This window comes from Melitaea cinxia, chromosome 16 (genome assembly GCF_905220565.1).
Source record: "Melitaea cinxia chromosome 16, ilMelCinx1.1, whole genome shotgun sequence".
Taxonomy (NCBI): domain Eukaryota; kingdom Metazoa; phylum Arthropoda; class Insecta; order Lepidoptera; family Nymphalidae; genus Melitaea; species Melitaea cinxia.
In genome coordinates, this window is record NC_059409.1 from 3,506,922 (window position 1) to 3,530,463 (window position 23,542).

The 23,542-nt window shown below is 34.6% G+C and overlaps 1 protein-coding gene across 1 annotated transcript; it reads right to left on the bottom strand.

Moving 5' to 3' along the window:
• Nucleotides 1–3,400: 3,400 nt before the first annotated feature.
• LOC123661203 lies at nt 3,401–8,608 on the bottom strand. Its single transcript, XM_045596189.1, has one exon. It carries the CDS (start codon nt 8,606–8,608, stop codon nt 3,401–3,403), a length of 5,208 nt encoding a protein of 1,735 aa, XP_045452145.1.
• Nucleotides 8,609–23,542: the final 14,934 nt, after the last annotated feature.

Consider the following 23,542-nt stretch of genomic DNA (forward strand, 5'->3'; position numbering starts at 1 on the left):
AAAAATAACTGGTTTCCTAGTAATAATGATGTAATTTGTGCTTCAGACTTCAAAGGTGTTTATTTTGACGTAACGAATAAAAGCAATAAAGTAAATGGTGATAGATTTCATTTTCATTATAAAAGCGTAGATTTGCACTATGATTGTCATTTTTAACCGACTTCCAAAAAAGGAGGAGGTCCTCAATTCGACTGTATTTTTTTTAATGTATATTACTTTAGATCTTTAGACTGGGTGGACCAATTTCGACATTTTTTATGTATACTATACTATTTTGAATTTTAGTATGATTGGATTTTATCTCAATATCGAGAATTATATTAAAGGAAAAATAAAATAATTTTATTTGTGCATATTAATATAATCAAAGTGTCGTACTAAGTTATGAAATGCAACATTAGTTTTTAAGTTATGAAATGTTACTAACACTTGTATGGATTTAAATCTGAACTAAATAAATAATAATAATTATTATTATATACTTAAATTTAAATAAATTAAATAAAGTTACGTTAACGATAGCCATGCCAAAATATGATTATTAAATTGGCTTGTTCTTCTAATACGGAAAATAAAAAAGCCCACATTTAAACGTGTCCAAATTAAAACATCTAAGTCTGGTAAATGTAAATATGTAGCTAGTATGAAATAGTTTATATGCTTTAGCCTGTAATATCCCACTACTGGGCATAGGCCTCTTTCCCCGTGTAGGAGAATGATCAGAGCTTAATCCACCACGCTGCTCCAATGCGGGTTTGCGGATATATTCCCTACTATGAGTAACGATCGCTATTAGGATAGTTTATACAGTAGTATGTACTACTATAGTTTATACAGTAGTAAATAATACTAACAGAGTAATTTAGTTAAAAAAAATTTCAATATAATTGACGTCTTTCAAATTTAACGAATTGATGTCAACATTCCCTAACTATTTTTAATTCTATGCCTTAATTTGATAGCTTAAGGGTTCATTCGACAATAGATACAACAAATAAATGAAAACGTGAAATCTATTGTAACCTTAATTTCGTACATCTCTTTAGTTACTTGAATGTGTACCTTAGAACCTATTCAGCCTATATATAGGATGAGTGAAACGTTGTACAAACACTCAAGGACGTCCTATTCCACTTTTAGTAGACAAAAATTAATGAGTCTCTTTTCAGTTCATACCTAGCGCTCAACAACAAAGGCTATAAAGGAATTAATCTTCAAATATATGCAACATTATACATACATATACATATTATATTTATTTCTGTGTATTTCTCTTGTAGTATGGAGTATTTGTTGTTTTTATTATTCCTTATTATTTAGAAAAAATATATATAGAACTTCTCTTTTGGGAACGCGTGTGTGACCTTATTTCTTTTTAACCGACTTCCAAAAAAGGAGGAGGTTCTCAATTCGACTGTATTTTTTTTTTTTTTTTTATTTTTTATTTTATTTTTTTTTTTTTTTTTATGTATGTTACATCAGAACTTTTGACCGGGTAGACCGATTTCGACAAATTTTGTTTTAATCGAAAGGTGGTGTGTGCCAATTGGTCCCATTTAAATTTATTTGAGATCTAACAATTACTTTTCGAGTTATATCTAATAATGCGTTTTTACTTGACGCTTTTTTCGTCGACCTACGTTGTATTATACCGCATAACTTTCTACTGGATGTACCGATTTTGATAATTCTTCTTTTGTTGGAAAGAAGATATCCCTAGTTTGGTACCATGATAAGGAAACCAGGATCTGATGATGGGATCCCAGAGAAATCGAGGGAAACTCTTGAAAATCCGCAATAACTTTTTACTGGGTGTACCGATTTTGATAATTCTTTTTTTGTTGGAAAGAAGATATCTCTAGTTTAGTACCATGATAAGAAAACCAGGATCTAATGATGGGATCCCAGAGAAATCGAGGGAAACTCTTGAAAATCCGCAATAACTTTTTAATGGGTGTACCGATTTTGATAATTTTTAATTTAATCGAAAGCTAATGCTTGTCATGTGGTCACATATAAATTTTATTGAGATCTGATAACTACTTTTTGAGTAATCTTTGATAACGCGTAGTTACTTGACTATTTTTTCGTCGATATACATACGTTGTATTACTCGTCGATGTAATTGAAGTCGGTTTTTTTTTCGTTTGCGAGCAAACACAATTATTGTGTGTGCAAATCTGTTTTTGCGTATAAATATGTGTGTGTGCGTGTAAGAAGTGAACGTCTGCGAATCTGGTTGAACAGTTTGGGCAATAATTCTTATTTTAACGAAGATTATTAGGTATATTTAGTAGTTTTATTTTGTGTAGATGTCCGGTTACTTTGGTTAGATCTATGCATCAGTTATTCTATCATCATAGGTAATTTTCTTGATTAGTGTTTCCGTCATGAAGGGTGAGTGGACTTCTATTACTATAATTGATACACCAATTAAAACCCTACGGTTGGGCTTATGTTTATAGACGGTTACATGTATTCCTACATAGGTACAAATAAAAATTGCCTACACACTATTAACAGTTACAAAACAATGGTAATAATATTTGAAATTATAATAGATTTATCACACATATAAACTTTTTTTGAATATCATATCAAAAATTGACCGCTCCAGCGGGGTTCGAACCCGCGTCTCCGACGTACCGTGTCGGCGCTCTAGCCAATTAAGCTATGGAACGATACACCCGCTCGAGCGAAATTTTCGATATGATAATTTTAAATTACGGTTTAAGCGAACCGTGGCGCCGTCTATAGTGAGCTCTTTACAGAAACCCGTAACTATTCAAAGTTTCATATTACAATGAAAATCTTTGACAGGAGACGACACCGTGCTATTTTTAATATCTAAGATTTTATTTTTGTGTTACCCACATTAGGAATTCTAAACATTTTTGAATATCATATCAAAATTTTGATATGATATTCAAAAATGTTAAAAATAGCACGGTGTCGTCTCCTGTCAAAGATTTTCATTGTAATATGAAACTTTGAATAGTTACGGATTTCTGTAAAGAGCTGACTATAGACGGCGCCACGGTTCGCTTAAACCGTAATTTAAAATTATCATATCGAAAATTTCGCTCGAGCGGGTGTATCGTTCCATAGCTTAATTGGCTAGAGCGCCGACACGGTACGTCGGAGACGCGGGTTCGAACCCCGCTGGAGCGGTCAATTTTTGACATGATGTTTGTTGATGAATTTTTATTAATAAAAAGATTTTGGCTCGATAACGTATAATTTATTAATTTGATGTGTTAAGTACAATTTTTAAGATGGAAGTGAAGTAAAAAAAGTATAGACAAGTAGATATATATAGTAATGTTGCCGTTATTAAAAACAAAATATAATAAAAATAATAGGCGCTTCAACATCCTCCTCCCCGTGGAAAGCACCGCTTTCAACCTTGTGTGTCGTCACCGGTGAGAAGAGGGCAAAGCTTGGTCAAAGGTCTTCTATAAGTGCCTGTAGATGTGCGAACTTCCGCAACACGTGCTACTGCGTCTGATCCGGGAAATAAGCGAGATATTCTTGCAAGCTTCCAACATAGAGGAGGCAAATTGTCCTCGATCAGCAGCACTAAGTCTCCCTCTTGTAGTTTTGATGAGCTCGTTCTCCACTTAGAACGCTGTTGAAGCTCCGAGACATACTCCTTTTGCCAACGCTGCCAAAAGTGTTGACGTATTTGCTCCATCCTTGCATGTCGCTGCAATTGACTAGTATTAGAGTCAGCAAGTGATGGCGAAGTTAGAGAGCGCAGTGGCCGACCTATCAGAAAGTGCCCAGGTGTTAAGGGACGGTAATCATTGGGATTGGAGGATAAGGGATACAAAGGTCTACTGTTTAAGATAGCTTCGACTTCTGCAAATAATGTTCCTAACTCTTCGAACGTGAGATGAGTGTTACCCATGACACGACGAATATGATATTTAGCAGATTTTACTCCGGCCTCCCAGATACCACCAAAATGAGGAGCGTGCGTGGGTGAGAAAATAAATTTAATGTCTTCTTCAGTTGCAAAATCCAATATTTGTTGTTTATTTGTATTTAAAAATGTACCTATCTCTTTGGCTGCCGCGACAAAATTCTTGCCATTATCACAATATACTTCTGTTGGTCTTCCGCGTCTAGATATAAATCTACGGAAGGCCTGTAAGAAACCATCCTTAGAAAGATCGCTGACAGCTTCTAAATGCAAACATTTAAATCTAAAACATATGAATAGACATAAATAGGCTTTAATTGTCCTCGCCCCGCGACCCCTCTTATTTAATATGTAGAATGGACCAGCAAAATCAACACCTACAGTCTTGAATGGAAAGTCGGGCGCAACTCTTTGCACGGGTAAATTGCCCATTATTGGATGTATAGCCCTACCTTGATAACGCCTACATGTAACACACTTATGCACTGTATTTCGTGCTAGACGCCTACCATTAATTGGCCAAATAGACTCACGAATTGCTGATAATAATAACTGCGGTCCTGCGTGCATGTAACGAAGATGTTCCCTTTCAAAGATAAGCTTCGTGAGATAATGACTTGAATGAAGAAGGATAGGATGTTTTTTATCAAAATTATAGTCAGAGTTATCCAATCTGCCACCGACTCTTATCAATTTTAAATCATAATCAAAAAAAGGTGTTAATGGTAAAATCGTTGATTTATTACTTATAGCCTTACCCATCTTTAACATATCGTATTCTTTAGGAAAAGATTGTTTTTGAGAAAATGCACAAAGATTATGAAATGAATCGTTCAGCTCATCTAAACTTAAACTCCCTGTCCTTTTATTTGTTTTGTTTCGTAAATTAAAAATAAAACGCTTAACATATCCTAAAACTCTTTGAATTTTTACAAATTTCGAATATTTTTCAAATTCTATTAAAATAGGCTCTTTAGTTGCAACTGCTATGGCTAATGCCGAGTTTAGTTTGATTTCAGGCAACTTAGCATCGTCCGACGTACCCAGGGAAAAAACAGGCCATTCGCATTCTGTTCGTAACAAAAACTCAGGGCCGCACCACCACAAATTCTTTGTAATAATGTCTTTAGGTAATAAACCCCTAGAAATAAAATCTGCAGGATTCACTAATGTAGGTATATAACGCCATGAATTGACATCAGTCAGTTCTGATATCTCCACAACCCTATTTGCTACAAATGCTTTCAACTTATGACTTTCAGTACGAAGCCACCCTAAAACAACTGTAGAATCACACCAATGTACCTGACGTGCAACTACACATCTAAGAGATGTAATAACTACTTTAGATAGCTTAGCCGCTAAGAGTGCTGCGCATAGTTCTAGACGAGGTATGGTTGTAGGTTTAAGTGGGGCTATCCTAGACTTGGAACACAACAGTTGTACATTAATTAGGCCTTGTTTATTAATTGATCTTAGGTAGATGCAAGCTCCGATTGCACGTTGAGAAGCATCACTAAATGAGTGCAATTCAATATAATTGTGTTTATCACAAACAACCCTTCGTGGTACCTGAAGATTTAAAAGGCATGATAAATCATTGGTAAACTCGTTCCAAGAATTTTGTATATCCTTTGGGACTGGAACATCCCAGTCTAGTTTCTTTTGCCATAGAGATTGCAATATAATTTTTGGCAAAATAACACATGGACTTATAAGACCCAGAGGATCAAATATTTTAAAAGTAAAAGACAGAATTAAACGCTTAGTAGCAAACTCCAATTTAGGTGGAATTCTAAAAGAAACCTGTAGGCTATCATTACCAGGATCCCAGTTAATACCTAAAGCACTAATTGAGGAACTTATACTTAATCTATCGTTTCTATTTATTGAATCAGAATTCAAAATGTATTTGCAATTAGATTTGTATTTGCGTAAATTAAAGCAACCCCTTTTAAGAGCGTTTGACACAGAGGTTTGAATATATAGAAGTTCATCTTTACTATTAGCTCCGGTTATAAGATCATCTACATAAAAGTCATGTTTGATAATTGTTTCTATAGATTTATCTGTACATTCGTGTCCTAACTGCCAAAGACAACGTGTACTTAAAAAACTAGAACTTGCAAGACCATACGTAACTGTCTTAAGGCGTAGTATTTTAATTGGCTCTATTTCATTTTCCCTCCATAAAATTAATTGTAAATTTTGACAAGCATGGTGCACTTTAATTTGCCGGTACATTTTTTCTATGTCAGCCGTGAGTAAAAACTTATATTGTCTAGCTCTAATCAAAATAGAAAATAGTAAATCTTGAATGTTTGGTCCCACCATTTGGATATCATTTAATGAATATCCTGATGTGGTAGGCACAGAACCGTCAAAAACAACTCTTATTTTTGTAGACTCACTGGTTTCTTTAAATACTGCATGATGACACAAAAAATAACATTGTTCTGGTGGTCTAGATTCAGCGAGCTCTTCTAAATGTCCAAGCTCAGAATATTCCCGAATGAAATTAGAATATTCGGTTTTTAATTTCAAATTTCTCCTAAATCGTTTTTCTAAATTAAAAAATCTTTGTAGTGCCATTTTGTAGGAGTCACCCAGACAATCAGGTGTATCGATCAAAGGTAGTTGAACCGAAAATCTCCCACTAGGCAAGCGAATGGTGTGATCTATAAAATGTTGTTCACAGGCCTTTTCGATTTTAGTAAGCATAGGTTTATGAGGAACCTCTTCAATACTCCAAAATTTTTGCAATAAATTTTGTATGCTTTCATCTTGTTGACTGTCTATAACAGAATTATAATTTTGAAGTTCCTTAGTTGTACGCAAATTAGTAGAAATAGCACCTGTAATAAGCCAACCAAGTTTAGAACTTCTTAGTTTAACTTTAAGACCTGGACCCAATGACTGATCATCATTACCTAGAACATCCCAAAATAAGTCTGCACCAATGAGTACATCGATGGATGATGGAATGTTGAAATTGGGATCGGCAAGTTTTAAGTTCTTTGGTAGTTTTAAATTATTTAAGTTAATAGGAGCAGCAGGAATCGAACCTGTTAACTCTTTAAGCACAAAACAAGCTAACGTTACACAATATTTTTCGTATATTGAACTAAGTTGAGCAATGCAACTCTCTGTTATGTGGTTAGATGAGTTGTTGCCAATACCTATAACGCTAATTTTATTTATTTGGCTTGATTCGAGATTTAAATATTCTTTTAATTGTTTGCTAATAAATGATGATTGACTTCCACAATCAAGTAATGCACGAACTTGAACAGACTTATTTGTTTTCGGATTGCGTACGTCAATTAATGCAGTGGATAGTATAGCCTGATTTGTTGGCTGCATGGAAAAGTTTGATATAGTATTAGTAGACATAGTAGTTGAAGAAGACAAATTGGTATCGAGCTCTTTCGTTTGATGAAGCAATGTATTGTGTTTTTTCTTACAAATACGACAAGGACCTAGTTTACAATTATAAGTTCGATGTCCACCCCTTAAACAATTCATACATAATTTTAATCTTTGAACATCGGAAATCCTTTCATCAAAATTCTTTCCTTTAAATATTCCACATTCATATATTTTATGATCTCCGTTGCAAATAATGCAAATTTTAAAATTATTACTATTATTTTGTAAAGATGCAAAAGATTTCGTATGAACTCGTTCACTATTAAAATTAGGACCTGTAGGCCGTGAAGAGCTACCTGAGGACTTCAGTCTATCTATTTTATTACGATGTAATGTTTCAAGTATATCAGCACGATCTGTTAAAAATTTATTAAATTGAGCTAATGTAGGTACCTCATTCAAAGAGCTACGCATTTCCTCCCATTTAGCTAAAGTAAACGTGTCCAGTTTGGATGATACTATGTGTATTATTAATATATCCCAGTGTTGAGTAGGCTGCCCAAGACTACACAAAGCGCGCAAGTTCTTTGTAACATGGTCCACAAGAAAACGTAGGGATCGTTCAGACTCACGAACCAACTGATCCATTTTGAAAAGAGCATTTAAATGATGATTTATCAGCTGTCGTTTATTGTCATATCTTTCACACAACAAGCGCCACGCATCATTGTAGTTAGCCTCGGAAACCTCAATATTTGAAATTATGCGTGCAGCATCACCTTCCAAGTATGATGTTAAATAATGAAATTTATGAATAGGCTTAATACGATCGTTACTGTGTATAACCGATAAGAAAGTGTCACGAAACTCCAACCATCGAAAGTAGGTACCATCAAATTTATTAATTTGTAATTGAGGTAATTTATATTCCGTTTCAAAATGATCATGATGACACCGAGACAAGGAAGAGGTATTTTGTTCATCTTTGTGACTGTTAAAGTCAGTAATAATAGTTTGAGCAATTGCAATACAGGTTGCACAATCTTGCTCAATAGTATCTCGCTCATTTATCTCAAATGACAAATTATCTGAATTTAAAACATCAATTGAATCTTGCAACTGTTCATATTGAATAGCTAATAAACGAAATTTCTCTAATTTTATTGATAATTCTGATAACTGAACTGGAGACAGATCCTCCTTTATTGAAATAGTATCAATATAATTTTTAAACTTAGTAATACGACCTTTTATAGAAGCACGCTTAGTAAGTAAGGTCTTTAGATCATGCTTAAAATCACTGTCGCTAATCATTTTGATATTAACTCGAAATAATAATGAAATCGTATTAATTTAAATAAGCAAAATAATCGCTCACTCTCCTCACTTTGGCGTCACCTGTCTCGCGAATCACGATCTCAAAACACGTGGCCGGTACAAAATGGCCGCACGGCTCCCGTCTCGATTTAACTGAAAAATAGTCGGCAAAGAAAACGTTAATATACCGATACGTTTTCAATACTTATATATTTATACTTCTTTGAAACAAAAGAAAACAAAAAATACTAATGTCTTTATAAATAATTATTAATGCTTTACGATTTTGAATTTCGTTATGATAGACTTAATGTAGATAATTACGTATAATCATGTATTAATTTATCGTGAATATGTTATTTGCTAGGATATAAAAGAAACAAATGAGATTAAAGGATGTTTGAAAATAAGATGATGCAATAAAGGAATAGGTATTAGGTATTATATGTAGGATTGGGTATAAAATTGGAAAATAGCAGGGCACTTAGCTGATTAGGCCGAAGCGTTGATGTTATTTACGCTCAGGCTTCTTTGGTGTCCTTCTATCTTCAGAAATACGATAACTTATCCAGCCGGGTTACTCTGGCCATGGATGATGCAATAATTGCAATAGTTGGATCGTCGAATAACCGCCGAAACGTAATTGCGTATCTCTTGTTGTTCGTTTCCGTAGATTGTATTCGTTTTGTCACACGGTCGCCAAATGTTTGTTGATGAATTTTTATTAATAAAAAGATTTTGGCTCGATAACGTATAATTTATTAATTTGATGTGTTAAGTACAATTTTTAAGATGGAAGTGAAGTAAAAAAAGTATAGACAAGTAGATATATATAGTAATGTTGCCGTTATTAAAAACAAAATATAATAAAAATAATAGGCGCTTCAACACATGATATTCAAAAATGTTAAAAAAAACCCTACTTCGTAAGTAGTTTTCCATAATTATATGCTTTTAAAAATTTAATAAAATAAGGTTTACAAAAAATATTCAAAAATGTTTAGAATTCCTAATGTGGGTAACACAAAAATAAAATCTTAGACACATATAAACTCTCTAAAATGAAGGTGATGGAAAAGAAATATAAAAACGAAAGGATAATTATTTTATGAATAATATTAAAAATATTTAAATTTACTACGTGTAATACTTTTTTTATTTTTCTTTTGTACTCTTTCGAAAACTCGATTTAAGTTAATTTGCACAGATAATACTTATAGCGTCCACCATTTTAATATTTTCCTGCGTTAAATGGCAATGCAGTCGAATTTAAAATCTCTATAACAGTGCACCGCACATTAGTTTTTATGGATATGTCGCCATTATACGAGAAATAAAAGATTTTTTTTTAAATCGATCCGTAACAAGGGAAAATTGGCGAGAGCGAAAGGACGTTTTGGAATCGACTCTTTTTAAAATGTATTATGCTATTAAAATATTTCTTATGCTAAAGAAAGTAAAGTAAGTATTTATTATGTAACATTATTATAAATTTTGTAGCAAGTTTTAACAACGGCATTAATTAACATTGAAATATTTTATTATAATCTTATGCCGATTATATTGTAGGTATTTTTGTTTTTATTTTACTGAAAGTAAAGTTGTTAGCTTATTTTTTTTTAAATCTAGAATGCCGTTTGACTCCATTTTTTGTAATAAAATAATAATCGATACTCTGTTTTTAAGTTAAACGTGTTTTGCCTATTTGAACAAACTGAATAGTTAAGATTCACCAGTAGATGGCGATAAATAACTTCTAAAATTTTCAGAAAAAGACGTTACTTTTAAATAACTATTTTTAAACTGAAAGTTTTATTCTATCTAATTACTCGTAAACAAAGATTCGATTTTTAACAAATTAGTTATAATACTCGTATGGTTGAGATTTTCTGACATTTCTGTGATTTTACGGATCCAAAAATACATATAATACGTATATCTTAAACATAGAATAAATTAAATATCTAAAAAGTTTATATATTTTACAGAAGGAGACCTTAACCTAATGGCGTAATATCTAAACGTAGAAACAGCTGCATCATTGCTTTGTTTAATTATAAAAGGCAATGGCGACAAGATGGCCCACTAATTAAATTAATCACACAAAGAATAGGACTACTATATAGAAATAGCATTTAAGTTGCCATTCACATTACGATACAGGATTCATTTTAATGCAAACTCCACTATAGATTTAAAGTCATGTGACTCACATATCAAAGGAAAGGTGTATCATAAATTAATTGTAGTAATTGACTGTACAAGCGGATGTCGTAACGCAAATGGGATCTTTTGGCGTATCCTATTTTATCATAGTAAGCATTTGTTAAATTCATTAACCATATGCACTTTCCGGGTCGACCCTCACCTGCACGGTTTCATTTTAATAAAAGGGAATTTAATGATTAAAATCTTTAAGCCGTTAATAAAAAGTTATGAGTCAGTTCCGAGGCTCGATCGAATAATGAAGTGTTGTATTGTATCGGTAAATTGAATATTAAATAGAAAAAGACAATCTTTTTTATTATTCGTGTTTTATTCACAAATGTTTTTATTCTTTTCTTAGATTTATCACAACAATATAACTCAACGAATGAAAAACTTAAATCTTAATTACACTGGTTGAAATTGAAGCTAGTTACACATACATACATAGGGAAGTATTTGGTTCGCTGATAGACGAGGCATTCAGTATAAATTATGCATGAAATATAATCTATTAATCAATTTTAAAACTCCAAATGCAATCAAGCCTAAAAAACATTAAAATCAACTTACCTAACTATTAAATAGTTGATTAAAAAAATCACGAAAGCTTTTAACATCATACTCAAAGTTAAAGTATTAAAGCTTCTTTGAAAATTATAATTTTTATGTATATACAAACAGCACATTCAAATCATAATTAACCGTTTACATACTAAATCAAAACAAAGGGTGTAAAATGTATGAAATAATGATCCACAACTGTATATTAACCTAAATAATATTTAAAAATGTTTTGACATAATTTCATTTTTAGTACGCTAAGAGCTGGCGAAGTTTAGTATAATTCTTTTTTTTTAATTCACTTAGGCTATAAACTCGAGTCCACTACACAGTCACGATATCATGTGACACATTGAAAATAAGTGATATAATAAGTTTGTTAAATTTAAAGAGGTAAAGTAGAAATATATGATTAAATTGATTTGATTCAGGCTGTATTCCACTGCTGGGCTATTCCCTCTCGCCTCTTTTCCCATGTAGGAGAAGTATCAGAGCATAGTCCACCACGCTGCTCCAATGCGGGTTGAAGGATATATTCTCGACTATGAGTAACGATCGCTATCAAGTGTACATGATAACAACGTAGTTTTCTAGATAAATAAAAATGAATGTTGCTAAGCGCATTACTCGATAATGGCTCAACCAATTCGGCTAATTTGGCCCACGGAAGGTTTAAATACTTTAAAAAAAATATTACTAACTTTTGACACAAAAAAGTCCGGATAGGGCAGCTAGTAATGAATAAACAAAAATACAAAAAAATTTATATCAGCTCTTCGTCTATCGCCCCATTAACTCGCACCTAAAACTCAATACATAAATCAAAAGCAAACGCAAATTATAGTACATGAATAATAAATGTCACGATATGTTAATGACAATTACTTTTTTATATACGAATAGATAAATATATTTTTATGTTTTTCAATTATTTCCGCGCGCACGAACGTTTGTTTGATTTATTTTAATAATTGAATTAAATTTCAATATACAATAATATAAAAGGTTGTAGAAAATTTTACGCTATTGACACGTCCATTAGGATTTAAAAGCTTGTTTGTAAAAGAGGTCAGTGAAAGTAGTTTTTGCTTACAGATCTATCGAGGGTTAAGGAAGAGTCAGGTCTATTTTTTACACACTTTAGTCAATTTTGATGTATAGAAATCGTCTGATTCTATGCAATAAAGCAAAGGGGAGCAAAAAGTTATTTAATATGGCAATAAAAAAAGACGATGCTAGCTTACATTGATTTTTTAAATTTGGTTAAAAGTTTATTTAATGCCCGACGGAGAGATTTAAGAGGGTTAATAAAATATTATGAAATTTTGTGTGCATATCGTCGGGTAGGTCTGAGAATCGGCCAACGTCTATTTTTCATTCCCCTAAGTTATAGGGGGAGGGGATCGAGAAGTTTAATAAAATCTATGACAAAACAACGTTTGCGGGGTCAGCTAGTATATATATATATATATATATATATATATGTAGGGTCAGGAGCCGACATTATATAAAAAAACTCAGATTACTTTGCACTAATTTATTAATAAATCAATTGTAAGTATAATCAACTTTTCCAATACTAAATTATAACAAATACGGCCGTTGGTACAACGTGTGCACCGGGCGACGGTCGACAGGCGAATGCCCTCTCGACTGGCAAACAGCCTTTTATACTATTTCCTAGTTGGCGTGAGCGTCGACTCATGCCCGATCACACGTTGTTTACAAAATATGACGGTGGCGCCGTCACGGCCATACTGACGTGCGTTTGTCCTCGAACGCGTCTTCATCACATATCAATTAGGTATCTGAGAACAAAGAAAACAAACTGTTCGGTCATCCTGCCAATTATCAAGAATTGTTTTAACTTATTTTCTGTCAACAAAATCGTTAAGTCAAATCTAAGATGTCTGGTCCGGTTTACATTAACCCTTCAGAGTAAGCTGGACCGGTCAACAGACCCTGCAGCAACATCATCCCTTCAGTATCCACTGGCCCGGATTGTGCTAGACCGGACATTGATCCCTATAGCCAGCTAGACTGGATATCGATCCCTATAGCAGGCTAGACTAGATCAATTCCCTGTAGCTTTTAATGCTAGACTAGGTGTACATCCCTTTAGCTGGTGGTGCTAGCCTAGATATACACCCCTTTAGCAGAGTCATTGGACTGGTTAAACCCTACAATGACTTACACATTTTTTTTATCCTCTTTTCTTTACACTTATTTTTTTCTTATTATTTTTTTTTTTTTTTACAAATTAGCTATTCTTATTTCTTATCTCTTAATGAATTTACTTAATCTCTATGATGAATTTCAGCATTGGTTACAACAATAGCAGAATGTACGTCTGGCAATGAACTATTTTCAGAGGTAGTGCGAGACCTCCCAAAGTTTGCGTAACTACTATTACTAACAACAGACAGGGTATCGCTACTTAATGAGTTGACGTTATCAGTATGACGATTAGTTTCATGAACAAGATCATCTTCCTCACACGCCGTCACGCCATCATCGTTGTCGAAATTCTCGGAAACTTCTAACAGACCTAATGGACCGTTCTTCCGGACGAGGCACTTCTCGCAAATTTTCGTGTGCATATTTGTATATCCGGTTTGAACCATTAATGTGTTTCAACTCGTACCGATCATTTTCGAGAACTGCAGTGATCTTGAAAGGACCTTTATATTTCCGGTCTAACTTTGTTTGATGTCGTTCCTCACTTTTAACAAAAACAAAGTCACCGACAGTTAAAAGTTTTACCTGTGCTTTTCCCCGGTTGAAACGTAGGGTGTCAATTTCAGCTGCCTTTTTTATATTATCGGAAGCATTTGAGCGCACTGCTTCAAGATCTAATCTAGTTGGATCGTTGGAATATGAAGATATTCTGGCTATTTCTAGCGAACTCCCTTGTATGCCGAACATCAATTCTATTGGAGTAAACCCTGTCACTCTAGAACGCGTACTATTCAAGGCAAGCTGTATATCGCCAAGCTGCTCCTGCCAGGACTGATCGGAACTACACTCAGCAATGGTAAGTAGACTCTTTAACGTGCGCATCACGCGCTCTACCTGACCATTGGCTCTACTAGACCCAGTGGCGATCAGGTGCAATTCAATATTGTTGCTTTCGCAAAATTCTTTAAAATCCGAATTGTCATATGAACGTCCGCGATCAGCGATTATCCTTTTTGGAGCGCCAAACAAATGTACAGATTCTTTGACAGCTTTAATAGCATTAGCAGAGTTCAACGCCGTTGTATGTTTTAGCAGAACAAATTTTGTAAAAGCATCGACAATGACAGAACAGTATTCCTTACGATAGCTTTTACCACTCAATTTGCCCGTCAGATCGAGATGTAACGTGTGCCAGGGTACCGCTGGTTTAGGAATAGAATGCAGTCGCACCTGCTGAGAACCTGAAGGGCCCTTTGATGATTTGCAGATCACGCAGGAGTCTACAAATTTCTTTACGTTTCGAGACATATTTTGGAACCAATAAAGCTCGTACATCTTATCGAGAGTTTTTTCATAACCCAAATGTTTTATTTCAGAATGCACGTGACTTATGAGTGACCAGATCAACGAATGTGGCAATATAGGTAGCCATTTCGTAGTTTTGTTGCGCTCTATCTTACGATACAATATGCCTTGCCTAATATCATACGTGCGCAATATTTCATAAGGTAATTCATTCGACCGTATTTTATTGATTATATTGGAGATTTCACTATCTCGCTGTTGTTCTACAGACAGCCACCCCTTTTCGAGCTCTGAGAAATTAACCATCTTGGATTTTGACTGCAGGTCTTGATTATCCAGGGGAGAATTACGGGACAAAAAATCAGCGTGGGCCATGTTTTTGCCCTCTTTGTAAACTATATCGAAATCGCACGATTGCAATATTGCCCACCATCGATGCACTCTGGGGGTTAAGTCTTTTTTTGAGTGCGAGGACTTTAACGCGTTACAGTCTGTGTAGACTGTAAACTTTCGGCCATAAAGGTAGTGACGGAAATGCTCTATCGACTTAACAACCGCTAACGTCTCCAGTTCGTAGGAGTGATAGCGACTCTCCGCATCACTCGTTTTGCGACTAAAGTAAGCGACTACATGTGGTAAACCGTCATATTTTTGGATCAAGACAGCACCATAACCGTCACTGCTGGCATCGGTATGCAGCTCTATAGGTAGCGATGGGTCGAATATTTTCAGTACTGGTTCTGTCACTAGATATTTAACGATTTCGCCGTGAATTCTATCATGCTCAGCCGTCCAAATGACAGGACCTTTTCCTGATGTCAGTGGGTAAAGAGGTCTCAGCAACTTTGAAAAGTTAGGAATGAACTGTCTGAAATATGTCGCTAATCCTATTAACTGCCTAACTTGCTTAGCATTTTTAGGTTTTGGAGCATCCTGCAGAGCTTGAAATTTGCGAGGATTTGGTTTAAGCTTACCGGCGGAAATGACGTAACCAAGATATTCAATTTCTTTCTTCATAAACTTGCATTTTTTGAAGTTAAATGCAAATCCGGCATTAGACAAGGTGTCCAGTAATTTGTCCAGGCGAGACAGACCCTCATCTGCAGTTTCAGATACAGAGAGAACATCGTCCATATAAACTAATATTCTGTCATCATTAAGGGGTTTTAACGCGGAGTTAATAGCTCTTTGAAAGACCTGTGGTGCGTTTTTTAAACCGAACGGCATGGTCAAATATTCATACTGTCCAGTGGGGGTAATGAAAGCGGTCTTTTCTACTGAGTCTTCATGGACTTTAATTTGGTGAAATCCTGAAGCCATGTCAATGCTACAGAAAAATTTCGCTCCATTTAATTTATCGATTTGATCGCTGATCAATGGGAGGGGATAACTATCTGGGCGAGTATTGCTGTTAAGTTCTCTGTAGTCTACACATAGCCGATCACTACCATCTTTCTTCTTGACTAGAAGAATAGGGCTCGCAAAAGGCGATGTACTTTCCCTGATTATGTTCACGTCTAATAGTTCCTGAACTTTTTTGTCAACAACTTTAAGCTCCGTTGGGGATAATCTGTAAGGTCTCCGATGAACAGTTTTGGTGGGATCGATTAAGTCAATTCTCAGTTCGCCTGTTGTAATTTGTGTAGTGGGTAGTTTTTCAATAAAGTTATTAGAATATTTTTCAAGTATTTCGAATAACCGTTCCCTATCCTTTCCGTCAAGATCAGTGTCGACAGTTTTCTCATCAAAGGTGCTCGAAACCTTACAGCAGTTTGTATTTTTGGTCTTAAAAAACGTTAATCCATCATCACTAAGAGATACAGACACACCGGCATTCAAAATATCACGACCCAATAGTACATCGTCACTAAGGTTATTATCAGGCAACACGTGATACATAACCTCCAAGGTAACACTCTGAATCTTAGTGGGGCACTTGATTTGCATTGAAGAAACTAGCTTACTACCGCCTAACCCTTTTAGTGACACTTGTTCATGAAACTGTTCGCCTTTTAAGGATTTAATACAACTCTGCTTTATGAGGCTACACTCGGAACCAGAATCAAATATAAAAGGTAACTGAATACCACTTATCTGTAGGATTCCGCGAGAAGTCCTGGCGCACACGTTGACCTGCTTTGAGCTCGTGGAAGTGGCACCTGGAGCGCCATCTTCCTTCTTCTTGTAACGCATCGGGCAGCCAGAGACCACGTGGCCGGGGTCACCACACACGTAGCAGCTGACAGCAGGTCGGGAATTAGCTACCGACGGCCGTGGTAAATCGGACTTAGCTGGAATTGGAGAAGATTTCGAGATAAGTCTGATTTTATCACGACACTCGTGACCACGATGCCCTAATCTTCCGCAGAAATTGCAGTTCCCGCGAAACGGAGTGATTCTGAATCGCTTCGCTTCGGATTCTGTTGAAGCTGGATCCTCAAAACGACGTTTCAGATTGAAGTTTCGTAGTGTGCGAAACAGCTGATTTTTGTTGTTTATTACCACAGAATTTAACTCACGGCGAATTTTGTCGTCGCATTGCGATAATATGGATATTGCAAATCCGGTAATAACTTTCTCGGGCATATTACAGTCGGGAATTTTCTCTATTAATTCCCATAGTCTTATGCCAGCTTCGGCTGGGCTCTCCTTGACATCAATGCGAAACTTAATTATTTGGTCAAAATAATCTTGTATCATCATTGGCTTCGAAAATTTTGATATGAGAATCTCCTTGATCGCAGGCCATGATATCTTATCAGTCTGTATTTTGGCCAAACACATTGCGGCACGCCCCTTGAGTGAGTGTGTAAGAGCCAGAATTAAATCTACTCCTTCGAGGTTCTTCTTTGTGATTATGAGCTCACTCAACGCACACCAGTTAACGATATCAGCTTCGGGCTCGTCGGGGTCGAAGTTGATTAGCTTTGGCAATGATGCTTGAGCACCTTGACTGGTAGTCAGATTTTCTGCGATTTTCTTAAAGATCGCTTCAATTCCCGAAGAGAAAACTGCCATTTGTTCCGTTACACTTGAGAGTGGGGGTGGATCCGAGACTTCTGATGTAGGCTCAGGAGCCGACATTATATAAAAAAACTCAGATTACTTTGCACTAATTTATTAATAAATCAATTGTAAGTATAATCAACTTTTCCAATACTAAATTATAATAAATACGGCCGTTGGTACAACGTGTGCACCGGGCGACGGTCGACAGGCGAATGCCCCCTCGACTGGCAAACAGCCTTTTATACTATTTCCTAGTTGGCGTGAGCGTCGACTCATGCCCGATCACACGTTGTTTACAAAATATGACGGTGGCGCCGTCATATATATATTTTTTTTACGTTTACTTATTTACTATATTGTACAGGAATATAAAAAATACATTGGATTAATGTCTAGCTTATACATCCATATCTCACCATCAACTTAATAAGTGTAAGAAAGGGCAAAAGGCTGCATGTACAAAAATATAAACAAAACGAATATACGCATGAATACACACACAATATATAATTTTACAATTAATAAGACGGATAACACATTACAGGATGCTTCATAAACCTTTTAAAGTAATCTTTGCTCAATGAGAAACTAAGAATAACATAAAATCAATGTAATTACTCAAATAGAATAATAAAGTAAACAGAATTACCGAATCTCGTCTCTCATACGGAACAATGGTCTCGGTATTTATAATGTAACATGTTTGGAGTGTGTCCAAATGTATGTTTAACTAAATTGTAGTTTCATGAAGGCTCTGAACTTTGCGTTGGAGCCTCGTGTAAATTAATTCTAGTTAAATGACACAGAATCCATTTTATTAGAAATGGTATAATTTAAACTGAAACGAAACTGTCTGTGAACGTTTCACTGCTGGGCGAAGATCTTCCCACTTCACATAAGGGTTATTTTTTTTATATCACTAGGTCGGCAAACAAGCGTACGGCTCACCTGATGGTAAGAGATTACCGTAGCTTATAGACGCCTGTAACACCAGAAGCATCGCAAGCGCGTTGCCGACCCAATCCCCAATTCCCAATCCCCCCTGGAGCTCTGGTTACCTTACTCACCAACAGGAACACAATACTGCTTGAAAACAGTATTATTTAGCTGTGATCTTTTGTAAGGTCGAGGTACTACCCCAGTCGGGCTGCTCCATATTTTAAGCAGGAAATTCCTGCTATGCCCTACCTACCTCAGTTACCTCGGTTTGACATTAGTCCTCCCCACTGCCTCATTTTGGCTTAATTCAGCCTGTTACAAACCATTGTTGGTCAGAGGTCCCTGTCTCCTTATATGAGGGTATCATATGTCTATGATAATAACTGGGACCAACAGCTTTCCACCCTCTGCGAAGACAAAAAGGCATTTAAAGGCAAAATTGCAGAAACCTTGAACAAAAAGTATACTCATAAATGCAAATATTTGTTTCTAGCCTGAATTGAACTCGCTGAGTTGATGTTACTTAAACTTCTCTCACCACTACACTAGAACGGTAAAAATGACAGAATGGTATGTGGTAATATAAATCATGTTCGTAGTTGAAAGGACCTTTCTCGGGCAGTGGGACATTTCTTATTGTTATTGTAAACTGTAGTCTCAATGGATTTGTGGCGTCCTCGAACAATTTTATCTTCATCTTCTATATAGGAGTAGGTATAAAACTGCTAGGCGATTGACTCAAAACGAAATCTCAAAAACTATTGGACGTATAAAGATGAAATTTGGCTCTCGAAAGATTTAAAAAAAAAAGTTCATTATTTTGTACTACAAACTTAAAATTGGACACAGAAGTAGGCCATAATTACGGATTAATGTGATCTTCGGGCTCGAGAAAGTTTGTATGATAGTCCTTAATTTTTTGTGCTATAATAAGTTTGAAATTCGGCAAAGAGATACTTAATAGTTAGTAAGCGTTCGCTAAGTACGGGTTTTGTGATAGGACTGGATTAAGGTCATCTGAGTACTCGAACAAGTTTGTGTAAAGGTCTTTCGTTTTCCGTGCTACAAAATACTACAAATTTATTGTAAATAACGTACAATAAAAACAGATTTTGAAATATTAATTTAAAATTAGAAGCATGAAACTTAATTTTTGTACTAATGAAAAATCCGTCATTTTTGAAGCCGAGAACACTATGTTTTAATTCTAGACTGCTATTAAAAGGGAGTGATGAAATTTGTATGGGAATCCGTTATTTCTAGAGCAGAGTAGAGTATATTATCAGCGTTTTTGAAATTGAGGAAAATCACTCGCATAAAAATCATTTATATTTCGTATAACACGTCTTAATTTTGCATAAATATTATTTTACCCTTTGTTTTTAGACCCGATTGGTATAGATAGGCTAAAAATTAATACATAAATAATCCAATGTAATTTTTTTGTTTCATATCGGAAGTAGAAACAATAGAAGCAAGACATTTTGTTTTTATTTATTTATTATTATTATTATTTAACACTTTATTTTACACCAAACGAATAAAATAAGCAATTATTATTAAGCAAAATTTTTATTGATTTTATTGAATATTGCAAAAATAAGTATTCCATAGTTTACGGAAATTCCGAATGGTAAAGTAGGAGATAAATTAGTTCGTATTACTGAAATTACCTAAAAATGCATTTTTTTTAATTTGAGCAAGACCTGAAGAGTGGTATTTGATAATCTCTAATAACAAATAAAATTATAAATTTATGATGAAAATTCACTTTTCACAAAAAAATATTCTTAAATGAACATAATAAATAATATATTTTTATCCGAAAAAAATTATGCTTGAAATTGTCATGTGTGGTGTGGATGAGTGGATTGAATGAATTTGTATGAATTACATATACATTATTTATACATTGAATATATTTTTAAGTTATTGGTCTGAAAAATATGTTCAAAATCAGCGGATTTATATAAGTTGATTTATTTTTTGATACAGAACTTTACATATTTTGTGTATGTTTATTTTAATGTGTTTTGTATAGCGATACCATTTCTACGGTGTTAATACTCATTGTCCTTTAGTGACAGTTTATAGGGTAATCACTCTCTAGCCTGACCTAGCTATAAACAATTAACGTATTTAGACTCTCGTAACTCTGAGATTTAACCTCTTAATGTTTACTTTACATGTTATATGTACTGTGATTTATAAATTATATTACGTATTTCGTTTGAAACCGTTATAATAATAATTTAACAATTACAGTTATACTTCATTGACTACACAGCAATGACTGGGGGGACATCAATCTTACACACAGCCATATAATGCCGCTCTAGAATAGAGTTGTATTCCTGTGGCCTACTTCTTGTATTGTAGGCGTTTATAGGTTACGGTAATCGCTTACCATCAGGCGGATGGTACAATCGTTGTTATTCTAGTAGTGTATAAAAAAAGGTACGACAATGTCCATCGGGTCGTAATGTATCTCCTGGCTGTTTACTTTGTTCTTAGCGGTTGGCCTGATGTTGTAGGCTATGGTGATCATTTATTCTCAAAATCACCGTACGCTTGTTTTCCACCTTGCCTCTTACAACACTCACGGGAAGAGAGGGGGTGGCAAAATTCTAGACTTAGCCAAACAGCTAATGTCATCAGTACTTTTCGAGTTATATTTAATAATGCGTATTTACTCGACTATTGTTTCGTCGTTGTATTACTTGTTGATGTAAGTGAAGTCGGTTTTTTTTTCGATAGCGAGAAAACATAATTATAAGTTTTAGATTTTTAATAAATTTTAAAGAAAGAAAAAAAAAAAACATTAGCATTTAACGGCGGGACAAAAATCATTGTTGATTTATCCGCACACCGGCAAACAATTCGATATTAGAGACCAGTCAATATAAAGTTTTGGAGTTAACAGAAGTGCTCCTCGCACCGTCTTGTTTCTTAAAGGATGAGAAATTTTTCCGATTATCTTTTTGCCGGTCCGAATGAGGTTATTATAAAGAATTTTCTAAATTTTTTAAATTTTATTTTACGAACAAAAAACGGTAAAAAATAAATAGACTAAAGAAAGACACGTTATTGATAACTAAGATAGGTTCTATAAATCTTATACAAAAGCTGGTCTACAAATCTCTTAGTACTACCGTAAAATTAACAAAAAAGACAAAAAAGAACATGTTTGAAATATAAAATATAATAAATTCTGTACTATAATTACAACATCAAATTTTTTTAACGATTTTAAGGTTAGACGTTCGTGATATTTAAAACTAAAAAAATAACGTAGTTGTGAGTAATTGTATTTCGGCTAGTATGTCAACGCCTAGCCTAAACCACTAATGATATAAATTTAAAGTTTTGTAAATTAACTAGCTGCCCGGACAGACTTTGTTCTGTCAAAAGTTAATAGTAAAAATTAAATGTAACTTTTCCGAGTGATCACTTTATTTTTAATTTTTTCTTAATTTTTTTTAGTATTTATAACCTTCCGTGGGCCTTAAGGGACATACAAAAAACAAATTAGCCGAATTGGTCGAGCCATATCGAGGAATGCGCTTAGCAACATTCATTTTTATTTATGTAGATTAGAAGATGAAACACAGTAAAGAACCCTTTACACTCAACGGAATTTACTAGAATTTGAATATTGTCATATTTAGGGAATAAACGATTTTTCGAAATCCACCCCCTAAAGGTGCGAAAAATTAAAGATCATTAAAAAAAGTTCATGGAATTCTGTCATTTTTAATTTGAAAGTAACGTAATATGTACAAATGTATTTTCATATACAGGTGTTAAATTGTATATAATGACGAAATTAACGATTCCGCTCAGAATTAAATCGGCTCATCAATTATAATCGTCCGATTGTCCACTGAACACATCTCGAAATACCCGCACTAATGAACCCATTGTACATTCCGAACGTTTTTACACTGCAATTAACTCAAACTGAATCGCTTGCGGTTTATTTAATTACTATCGGTAGTCTCTGTATTGCTTTCACTTTTTTTTTTTCATTTCCTATTAAAAATTTGATGTAAATTTCTATTTTTATTGAAATGCATGCGTGTACAAGTGTTTTTTAAATTGACGTAAAGGGTTGACACCCAATGGAGAATAAGCTATACTAATATTAAAAAGCTGAAAAGTTTGTTTGAAAGCGCTACTTTCAGTAACTAATGATTTGGATTGAAAAATTCTTATTTTGTTTTTTTTTTTTTTATGTCACTAGGTCGGCAAACAAGCGTACGGCTCACCTGATGGTAAGCGATTACCGTTGCTTATAGACGCCTGCAACACCAGAAGCATCGCAAGCGCGTTGCTGACCCAATCCCCAATCCCCAATCCCCCCAGGAGCTCTGGTTACCTTACGCACCAACAGGAACACAATACTGCTTGAAAACAGTATTATTTAGCTGTGATCTTCTGTAAGGTCGAGGTACTACCCCAGTCGGGCTGCTCCATATTTTGAGCAGGAAATTGTTAGATAGCCCATTTACCGAGGAAGGCAATAAGCTATTTTTTTCTCAAATTAACGCGGGTTAAACCCAGGGGCACAGCTAAATAAAAAAAAATTGTCAAATTTGTTGCTAAAAGCTAAACTCGATCATTTATGGACAAATTCTATGGTGTATACAACGTAGACTATGGACGCCTGCAATACCGGTAGTATTGAAAGTATGTTGGCAATTTTATCCCTGCTCCTCCAAAGTAGCTCTC